The 10,510-nt window shown below is 50.4% G+C and overlaps 1 protein-coding gene across 4 annotated transcripts in view; it reads left to right on the top strand.

Annotated features, from left to right (window-relative positions):
- The window catches only part of Acap1 (ArfGAP with coiled-coil, ankyrin repeat and PH domains 1), a 13,700-nt gene extending 3,234 nt beyond the window's left edge, over positions 1-10,466 (top strand). For 2 of the 4 annotated variants that reach the window (XM_033762815.1, XM_033762816.1), the window contains 19 exons: positions 1,912-2,031; positions 2,205-2,258; positions 2,347-2,405; positions 2,656-2,839; positions 2,973-3,017; positions 3,133-3,228; positions 3,342-3,416; positions 3,509-3,618; positions 5,276-5,327; positions 5,421-5,521; positions 6,247-6,370; positions 6,469-6,680; positions 7,284-7,353; positions 7,469-7,563; positions 7,656-7,825; positions 8,385-8,557; positions 9,151-9,260; positions 9,351-9,461; positions 9,812-10,466. In XM_033762815.1, coding sequence (XP_033618706.1) covers positions 1,912-2,031; positions 2,205-2,258; positions 2,347-2,405; positions 2,656-2,839; positions 2,973-3,017; positions 3,133-3,228; positions 3,342-3,416; positions 3,509-3,618; positions 5,276-5,327; positions 5,421-5,521; positions 6,247-6,370; positions 6,469-6,680; positions 7,284-7,353; positions 7,469-7,563; positions 7,656-7,825; positions 8,385-8,557; positions 9,151-9,260; positions 9,351-9,461; positions 9,812-10,223 — 2,373 coding nt within the window. In that variant the 3' untranslated portion in view covers positions 10,224-10,466. The remainder of the gene's footprint in view (positions 1-1,911; positions 2,032-2,204; positions 2,259-2,346; positions 2,406-2,655; positions 2,840-2,972; positions 3,018-3,132; positions 3,229-3,341; positions 3,417-3,508; positions 3,619-5,275; positions 5,328-5,420; positions 5,522-6,246; positions 6,371-6,468; positions 6,681-7,283; positions 7,354-7,468; positions 7,564-7,655; positions 7,826-8,384; positions 8,558-9,150; positions 9,261-9,350; positions 9,462-9,811) is intronic. The other 2 variants (XM_033762817.1, XM_033762818.1) reach the window with 2 other exon arrangements.
- The last annotated feature ends 44 nt before the right edge of the window (positions 10,467-10,510 follow it).

Here is a 10,510-nt window from a genome sequence, read left to right as displayed (position 1 = left end):
AGACAGGGTCTCACTATGTAATTGAGACTGACCTGGAACTCACTATGTAGCCCAGGCTGGTCTTGAACTCACAGCATCCTCCTGCCTCAGCCTCCCGAGTGCTGGGGTTACAGGCGTGTGCCACCACACCCAGCTCATCACACATTTTTAACTTGACTTAATTATAGGTTCACAGGAATAGGAAGGAGAGGGCCCAGGTATCCATCACCCAGCTTCTCCTAGTAGTGACATCTGGCATAACTGCACTACATTATCAAAACTAAAAAGAAGTCTTGGCACAGTGCAATTAATAAGTCTACAAACCTCACTCAGATTTTATATTTGTATGTACCTTTTAGAGGGGCATGTCTTTGTGTATAACTCTATGGAATTTGATCACACATATAACCATCCCCACATTAAGGTATAAAACTTTTTTCCACCTCTGTGCCATTCCTTATACCCTCTTTATTCTCTTCCCTAACCTATGAAAACCAGTGATTTTTTTCTCCATCTCTATACTTTGTTTTTTCTAGAATGTTATTTATAGACCAGGTACAGTCTCATGTGCCTACTGTCCAGCTGGCTACTCAGGAGACTGAGACAGGGGGATTATAAGTTCAATGCCTGCCTAGATCATGTAAGATGCTCTCTCAGGATGAAAAATAAAAAAGGATGGTCTGGGGATGTAGCTGCAAATACCCACCACTACTATTAAAAAAAGAGCATATATTATATGACCTTTTAAAATATTTTAAAATTTAGAATAATGCCCTTAAAGTTTATCCAAGTTGTTGCACATATCATTAGTTCCTTTTGTTTCATTTTGTTTTTTTGCTGAGTACTTCTGTGTTGTAAGGATGTACTAGTTTGTCATTAGGTCAGTCTTTACTCATATTGGGTGAACGGTCTTTACTCATATTGGGGAGGGCTGGGTAAACAAGAAAAAAAAAACCAACTAGACACTTAGTCCCCTAGATCCACACAGTGAGCTGTGAGAGTCTTTGTCTCTTGTCACATACTGATAAGATTTGATCTTATTTCCTGAGCATTACTGATATTGCTAGCTGCTTACACATCTAACTTTAGTTCCTTAAAGCCTCCACAAGTTCCAGGGAATGGTTTTTAACCTAACAAAAGTACAATGTGCACCTATGGGCCTCAAGCTCCTGCTGCCTTGCACTTCCTCACAAAACCTTCTTGATGATCCTCTGCCACTTCAGCTGAGCTGATAAGCTTGTCACCTGCTCCATCCTGCTATGGTGTCTCAGGCCAGAGCCAAGTGTAACACCTCAGGGCCAAGGTAGTTGTAGTCCTGAAGATAACAAGGCCTAGGGATCAGGAAACTGACTTTAGATTCAGTCTCCTGGATCTCCCAAAGCTCCTCGTCAAGCCAACTACTCTCCTCCTACTTGGGGGGCTGATAGGAGGGGCTCCACAGCATCTAGCATCTACTTGTCCCTGATCCTGTGGCCTACACAACCAGTTAACATTTATTAGGGAATGCCTAGTGAGCACAGAAATGGATGGCCCAATTATAAAGACTGTAGAATTGAATCCGGGCATGCAGAGAATTCATCCTATGAGCCATACAGTGCAGGAGGTCAGAGTTTCTGGGGAGACCTTTACCCAAGCAGGTAGTCAGGGCAGGGAGGGACAAGTGGGAATGGACAGGGAAAGACATTTTGGTGGTGAGGCTGGGAAGAATGGGACAGGGATTTTGTATCAGGCACAGGTCAGTGAGAGCCAAGAAGCAAAGAGGAGAACACAGCACATATGTGTTAGGGATGGGGCAGAGCTAGAATGGGTTGGGGGAAGGTAGGCAAGGTTTTGGGAAGGGGGAACAGAGCTCTGGGAAAGGGAAGAAAAAGTTGGTTGGGTTGGAGGGAGTCACCTGGTATATGGTAACTGATGGCCCTCATTTCTTCCCAGCTCCTCAAGCTGGGAACCGGCCTCCTGGAAAGTGGGCGCCATTACCTTGCTGCCAGCCGCTCATTCATTGCTGGCATTTATGATCTGGCTCACCTGGGTCCACCAGAGCCCATGATGGTGGTATGTGGAGGGTCTGGACCAGAGTATGCTGAGGGCTGGGGTGAAGGGATGCTATGGAAGAGAATCATGGCTGGAGCTGCATCCAAGACACCTGTAGCAGGTGGGGCCTAGAGTTGGGAGTGCCCTGCCACCCCACACCTGGTACTATTCTCTCTTTGCCTCCTCTTGCCTAGGAGTGTTTGGACAAATTCACTGTAAGCCTGAATCACAAGCTGGACAGCCACTTGGTGAGTGGGAGCAGTTAAGTTGAGGGCAGGGGAGATGACAGGATTTTCTGTGGTCCTGACCCCCACCTGCCACTTCTGCTTCCTTTAGGAACTTCTTGATGCCACTCAGCACACACTGCAGCAGCAAATCCAGACCCTGGTTAAGGAGTGAGACAGGAGGGAAGGGAGCCTTAATTCCCAGAAACCAGGCCTCCATCCCCCTTCCTATTACCACATGGGCCTCCCTGATTGAAGGAGTTGTGAGGTTGAGGGTTTCTGGTGGTCTGACTTCTAATCTTCTACCCCCGGAATCCCTGTCCATGAGCTGACTGAAGGATGTGGGTGGGCCTTATCCTGGGAAGTCCCAGATGGGTCTGGGGGGTGTATCTGTGATTCTGTGTTATCTCCCCACTCCCAGAGGTCTCCGAGGTTTCCGAGAGGCTCGCCGGGATTTCTGGAGGGGGGCTGAGAGCCTGGAGGCTGCTCTTATCCACAATGCAGAAGTTCCCAGACGCCGCACTCAAGAGGCAGAGGAGGCTGGAGCTGCTCTGAGGATTGCTCGAGCTGGATACCGAGGACGGGCATTGGATTATGCCCTGCAGGTGCCTGCCTCAGCCTCTCCTGTAGGGGTACCAAGGCCTCAGGTGTCAACTTGAAGCTGGGAAGATTGCAGTACACAGTGGGAAGGAGGCACAATGATTTCAAGACTGACCTAAAGTCTTCTTGGGTCTTCAGATCAATGTGATAGAAGACAAGAGGAAGTTTGACATCATGGAGTTTGTGAGTTGGGGTGAGGGCAAGGGTAAGATGGAAAGGAGCCTGCTGACAGGGCAGGAGGGGAGCGGGAGAGAGGGGTCTTTCCTCAGCTCTGCCACTTTCCCACCTCGTCCCCCAGGTGCTGCGTTTGGTGGAAGCCCAGACTGTCTATTTCCAGCAGGGCCATGAGGAGTTGAGCCGCCTGGCCCAGTATCGGAAGGAGCTGGGTGCCCAGGTAGGACCCTAAGGAATAGGCATGTGGTGGAAGGGAGTTAGGGGGCTCTGAGATGACTCTCCTGGCCTGGCTGGGGAAGGATTGAACCTCTGACACACCCCTCCTCTGCCCAGTTGCACAAGCTGGTCTTGAATTCAGCACGAGAGAAGAGGGACATGGAACAGAGACACGTGCTGCTGAAACAGAAGGTGAAAGTTGGGACCGTGGGCAGGAGGCAGACAGGCCTACAGTCTTGGTCTCTGCCCATCTCGGTTGTCCTTTGACCCTCTTGTGTCCCCAGGAGCTGGGTGGGGAGGAGCCAGAGCCAAGCCTAAAGGGGGGACCTGGTGGCCTGGTCATGGAAGGACATCTATTCAAACGAGCCAGCAATGCCTTTAAGACTTGGAGCAGGTGAGGAGAGGACACGCCAATGAGCTAAACCCATCCAATTGTTTTTTTTCTTATTAGTGGTTATAGTGTGCTAAGAAGCAGCAAGAAAAAGCAGACAAAACCCTCTGCTTTATAGAGAAAAGCAGCAAAGACAGTCAATAGCATAAGAACCAAGTAGGTTGTTAGTTGTGGTGGTGCACACCTGTAATCACAGTACTTGAGAAGCGGAGGCAGGAATATCGCCAGGAGTTCAAGGCCCGCCTGGGGTACGTAGTAAGTGCAAGTCTAACCTGAAGCCTAAATTACATAGTGAGACCTTGTCCCCACCCGCCCCCAAAAAGTTAGGAAGTAATTGGGCCATAGGAGAAAAAGAATAAAGGGATGTGGTAAATAGTGATTGATTAAAAGATTTTAATCTTTTTTATTTTTTGTGGTACTGGGGAGTGAACCTAGGCATGTTACACACATGCTCCACCACTGAGTTGCATCCCAGTCCTTTCTTATTTTTTATGTTGATACAAGGTCTCACTAAGTTGCCCAGGTTGGGCCTGAATTTGTGATTCTCCTGCCTCAGCCTGCTGGAGTGCTAGGATTATAGATCTTCACCACCAGGCCTGGCTTGGGGTTTGCAATTTTAAATAATGGGTCAGAGTAGGCCTCATGAAAAGGTTACTTTTGAAATCAAAATTTCAATGCCATCTAGAGGAAGAATATTCTAGGGAGAAGGAAGAGTCAGGGCTAAGGCCCTGAGATCCCTGTATGTGAAGAACAGTGAGGAGACTGTGGACCTGGACAGAGCTAGGCGGGAGGAGGAAGTAGGAACTAATGGAAGTGTGAGTTGTTCCAGGGGCTTGTAGACCTTCTAGGCTTTTGTAGGGCCTTGGGGTATACTCTGGAGGAAGTGGGAAACCCCTCTAGCCTTTGGAACAGGATGGTGACATGCCTTAACATGACTTCTTCCCTTCTAGAGATGCTGCCAGCTCGTATGGGACCTTGTGCAAATCAGAAAGCAGTGTCCCGTCTCAGAGTCCCATCTCTTTGAAAAATTATAGTTATAGTACTGACTGAAATCCAAATCTCCTCTGAGAACACCTCACAGACACACTCAGAAATTGTTTCCCAGCTCTCTAGGCATCCCTTAGCCCAGTCATGATGACACATAACCTAAACCTATACAGCTACTTAGCACTACTGTCTCCTTAAACACTCGCTATAAAAAGAAAAAAATTGTAACAATAAACTTTTTTTTTTTTTTTTTTTTAGACAAGGTTTTGCTAGGTAGTCCAGGCTGGCCTTGAACTTACCATGTAGACCAGGCTGGCCTTGAACTTGTAACAGTCCTCCTACCTCATCCTTCCGAGGGCTGGGATTACAAGTGTGCACCACCATGCCCAGTTTGTTTAAAAAAACAAACAAACACCAGGACAAAACAGAAAGTACTGCCACTTGCTAGAAATTTGTCTTTGTAAATATATCAAATCTGAATTGTTCAAGGTGTGAACAACCTTTACATGTCCCAACTATCTACCCCTTCTTTGAGATGTCTCATGGAACAGTCAGCCCAGGTCTTCCTTCTCAGCAAGATTCTTATGGGACAAAGGGCACAGCCTTTCTTCTGTCCCTTCTGAAGCCTCATTCCAGGGCTGCCCATGTTCATAACTAGTTCCACCTCTTTCAGACGCTGGTTCACCATCCAGAGCAACCAACTGGTTTACCAGAAGAAGTACAAGGTGGGTAACCAGGTCTCAGATGCCTGGGCTCTAGGCAGACCGAGCCCTCACCTGTGGCTAAACATCAGCCCCCTTATTGCCATCTCCTGCCAGGACCCTGTAACTGTGGTGGTGGATGACCTTCGCCTCTGCACAGTGAAGCTCTGCCCTGACTCCGAAAGGCGGTTCTGCTTTGAGGTGGTGTCCACCAGCAAGTGAGTACAGACCCCAGGGCAATACTCTGTTTACATACTTAGCAACTAGTAAGGCAGGACAGCTATAACACAAGACCCCTATGCAGCTCCAAGCCTTAACCTTTTGGTGGCTGGATTAGAGGCTAGGAAACTACCTGGGAGGAGAGGACAGTATGATGGGGGGTATTTAGAAGGATATTACCAACTATTTCAAAAGTATAGGTTCTCCTGTACTTGTGATGGTTGAAAATATGCTGTTGAAAATGCTTTTTTTTTTTTTTTGAGACAGGGTCTCACTATGTTGTTCAGGCTGGGCTTGCACTCACTATGTAGCATAGGCTGGCCTGAAACTCACAGGAATCTTCCTGCCTCAGCCTCCAGAGTGCTGGGATTACAAGTGTGCACTACCACACCCAGCAAAAATGCATTTAATATACCTAGTCTACCAAACATCATAGCTTAGCCTAACCCACTTTAAATGTACTCAGAACACTTATGTTGGCCTATAGTTGAGTAGGATATAACAAAGTATTGAATATCTCACATTTTATTGAACACTGTACTGAAAATGAAAATCAGAATGGTTGTATGGGTTCTACATCATCATAAAGTCAAAAGATCATAAGTCAAGAACCACCTGTATTTCAGTACAGCTGGAACCAGTTGAATACCAGCTAAATGTCAGTCTGTCCACCCTGTGGCATGGATCACCAGGCCCTCCTCTGTCACCGTCACTCCCGATTCAGGTCCTGCCTCCTCCAGGCTGACTCTGAGCGCCTCCTGCAGCTGTGGATCAGTGCTGTGCAGAGCAGCATCGCCTCAGCCTTCAGCCAAGCTCCTCTTGATGACAGCCCCAGAGGCCCTGGACAGGTACATCAACCTGGGACTGCAGGACCAGGCTGCCCTGGGAGATGGGGCTGTCCTTACTCTAGGTCCCTGGTCATCCTCTCTTCCTCTGTCTCCCTCAGGGTTCAGGAAAGATGGCCCTGGGCTCTGCTGCTACCCTGGGTTGTGGAGGCACAGCCAGGGGAAGGGAGCCTGGGGGAGTCGGGCATGTTGCAGCCCAGGTGCAGAGTGTGGATGGCAATGCCCAGTGCTGCGACTGCCGAGAGCCAGCCCCAGAGTGGGCCAGCATCAACCTTGGTGTTACCCTCTGCATTCAGTGCTCCGGCATTCACAGGTCATTCCCCAAAGCCCTAAGCATGAACTCTGCTCCTGTCTATGGTGTGGTTCCCTGCCTGTCACACAGAACCCTCTCCTCCATCCTGCCCTGGCTTCATCTCTCAGATTCTGCCTCTGTCACCAGGCTGAGCCTGGGACACAAAGTGTCCTGTTCTACCCAGGCTTTGGGGACTTCTATAGGAATTTTTTGGTTTGGTTGGAGGAAGTGTGGATAAATGCTGCTGAGAGTAGGGAGCTAACCACAGTGACGGAGAAGAGGCGATAAAGTCTTAGCAACCCTGTTATGCTCTCACCCTTGGTCAGTCTGATGCAAGGAGGGAAGGGGAGTGGCACGTAAAGAACTGACAAGACCAATGTGCCATTAGAGAAAGCAGAGTCCTGGAGAGAATGAAGGTCCCAATGAAACATGGGTAGAAGGAATGGTGAAGGGGCAGGAACCCCCTAGAACCAGGTCAGGGCTACATGGGCCAGCTGCCTGCCTTCTGGCCCAGCTCTACTGCACAGCTCCCCACAGGCCTTGCCCCAAAGTCTTTCTAGGAGCAGTAGCAGCCTCCCTAGGCCAGTGTCCACAGCAGGCATGACTCCCACTCTGGCCCTCCAGGAGCCTGGGTGTTCATTTCTCCAAAGTCCGATCCCTGACCCTTGACTCTTGGGAGCCAGAACTAGTGAAGGTAATGTGGGGTATTGTGAAGACTTTGGGTGGGATGAAAGGACTGAGGAGCCCTTGGGGCACAGATACTCACTCTACTTCTTCTGTCTTTCTGCCTCTGTCTGGGCCTCTTCAAGCTTATGTGTGAACTGGGAAACGTCATCATCAACCAGATCTATGAAGCCCGTGTGGAGGCCATGGCTGTGAAGAAGCCAGGGCCCAGATGTTCCAGGTGAGGTGAGGGTAGAGGTGTCTGGGGATCTCCTCCAGGAGGGACCTGAGATGGCAAAAGGGAAGAGTGTCTCCTTGTCTCTTCTCCTCCAGGCAGGAAAAGGAGGCCTGGATTCATGCCAAATACGTGGAGAAGAAGTTTTTGACCAAGCTTCCTGAGATTCGAGGGCAAAGAGGTAGCAGGGGGCCCCCAAGAGGGCAGCCGCCTATACCCCCAAAGCCTTCCATCAAGCCCCGGCCAGGGAGCATCAGATCCAAGCCAGGTATAGGATTGCTCGGCTCTTCAGTGAGCACCTGCTGTTTGCTCAGTACTGTGTTAGGCCCTGTTGAGAGGCAGACTGTGAGGCCCAGGCCTTCCCCTGGGGAATGTTGGAGCGACTGGACTACAGTTTCAGGGGGATATGGTGGCTCTAAGCATGGGAAGGAGCATGGGGTGAGGAAGTAGGCAGGGTGGGATGCATAAGGATACATGAGAAGGTGCAGGAGTGGGGAAGTTTGGGATTTCAAGGCCTGGGAAGGAGGGTGTGACCTTGGCTGGAGGTGCAGGAGGCTATCAGAGTCAGCTCACCTCTGATATTCAGCCAGTCAGAGTATTTCAAAAGGATGGGATGCATAATGGTGTCTGTCCTCCACACCCCAGGGCCCCCCCCCACGTACATACTCACACGTACACCACTCCCATTTTTCACCACAGTAATGAGTCATGAATGTTTCCCACAATTTAATAGTAACTTATCTTATAGCAGCAGCAGGGGCCTGTGCTGAGTGTTTTCCTCTCACTCAGCACTGATTCTGCTTAATAGTACCAAATCCCCTTAACAGAACCCACTTCTGATGATCTGGGGAGTCTGCATTCTGGGGCCCTCCTGTTTCGAGCCGCTGGACACCCTCCATCTCTTCCCACCATGGCCGATGCCCTTGCCCATGGAGCTGATGTCAACTGGGTCAATGGGGGTCAAGAGAATGCCACACCGCTGATCCAGGCCACAGCTGCTGTGAGAATTATGCTCACCTCCCCATCCTACCCTTAGGCTCCTGCTGATTCTTCTTGATTTGGGATCCAGCCCTTCTCCCACTCCTCCCACTATTTTTAGGGGTCCCACTTCATGGAAAAATGAGCAATATGGACTGATTGCTAAGGGTATGATTTAGAAGCAGAAATCTGAGTTTGAACCCAGGCTCTTATCACTTAAAAGGAGACTTCTGAACAAGTTATTATTGTTGCCCTGCCTCAGCCTTCTCATCTCTAAAATAGGGGTAGCATACCTCATAAAGCTGTACTATGGATTTAATAGATGAATACTTGTGAAGAGCTAGAGTCAAGCTGTCACAATGGCACTACCTATACAATCCTAGCTACTTAAGAGGCTAAGTCTAGAGGATTGTGAGTTTAAGGCCAGCCTGTGCAACATGGCATGACCACGTTTAATTAAAGGCCCAGAGCCAAGCCTGACACTCAGCTGTACCCTCTAACTCCTGATTTCTAGGCCCCACCTTCCCATCCCCTGAAAAGACTCCACCCTAGAACATCTTGAAATCCTTTTCTAATGATGTCACCCTCAATCCCCTTCTTGACTTCTCCCTGCAGAATTCTCTTCTGGCCTGTGAGTTTCTTCTCCAGAACGGGGCAAATGTGAACCAAGCAGACAGTGCAGGCCGGGGCCCACTCCACCATGCAACAATTCTTGGCCACACCGGGTAGGGGTAGCAGGGATGAGGGCCACACGCCGGAGGCTCTAGAGGGAGTGAAGTCTGGGAAGGTGCGCTGAACATGGTTTCCCCCTCCAGGCTCGCCTGCCTGTTCCTGAAAAGGGGAGCCGATCTGGGGGCTCGAGACTCTGAAGGCAGAGACCCTCTGACTATCGCCATGGAAACAGCCAACGCTGACATCGTCACCCTGTGAGAAAGCTGGAAGGGTGTGGCTGGCGCTTAGACTAGCTTTGTGGGGTGGGGCTGATGCTGAGTTCACCGTTCGCCTGGTATTGGGGCCGAGGGAGGAGTGGGGCCAAATTCCGGACCAGGCAGAGGACCACATTCTCATTGTGGATTGGTGGGTAGAGTAGGAAGGCTGGCTGACAGGGTCGAGGATGAGTGCTCATCCTGAGAGTCGAATTCCAACTTACTGCTGACAAGTATCTTTTCAAACACCAGACACTGGGGAGAAAGGTGAATGAAACACAAAGGATGGAGAGTGGAACTGGGAGTGGGGGGCGAGAATGTCATTTATTCCTTCGTTCTCTTTCCTTCAGGCTACGATTGGCAAAGATGAGGGAAGCTGAAGCGGCCCAGGGTCAGGCAGGTAAAGTATTCACCCATTCCACTTCCCCAGGCCCGATACCGAAATTCTGGGCTTTTGTCCCTCTCGTGCCCAACTGCATAATTCCATTATTTATTCAACAAATATATATTGAGAGGATCCGACGAGCCAGGTCCTTGAAACAAGGAATAGCTCAGGGCTCACGAGTTCCTCGTCCACCCATGCTTCCCGTGCCAGGCCGCCCTACTGCTTCCTCGCTAGGGCTCAGCTGTCCAGCCCCAGCCTTTCCTCCCTCCCCTTCAGGAGATGAGACCTATCTCGACATCTTCCGCGACTTCTCCCTCATGGCGTCGGATGACCCCGAGAAGCTGAGCCGGCGTAGTCACGACCTCCACACGCTTTGATCCCAGGCCCTGGGGGCCCCCGCACCCCAGCCCCTCCTCTCCCCACTGCCGACCCCTTCGCCATTAAAGCCTGTGTTTTGCTTTTCCCTTCGAAGTTCACATTGTTGGCACCACCTTCGGGCCGGCAGGGTGCGGTGCTGGGGCTTCCGGGATGCAGGAAGCGGTGGGGCGCTTTTCTAGCTCGAGTCCCGGGGGAGGCGGCTCCCTGGGGAGCGCAGTGGCAGCGCCCGGAGGCCGGGGGAGGGCTCTCAGACTCGGGAGACGAGGCCAGACCCGTCCAGCAGGGC

This window comes from Fukomys damarensis, unplaced genomic scaffold (genome assembly GCF_012274545.1).
Source record: "Fukomys damarensis isolate Sample0158 unplaced genomic scaffold, DMR_v1.0_HiC HiC_scaffold_13, whole genome shotgun sequence".
In the NCBI taxonomy this organism is placed as follows: domain Eukaryota; kingdom Metazoa; phylum Chordata; class Mammalia; order Rodentia; family Bathyergidae; genus Fukomys; species Fukomys damarensis.
The sequence above is the reverse complement of the archived record's forward strand: the minus strand, read 5'-3'. Positions and strand labels throughout refer to the sequence as shown.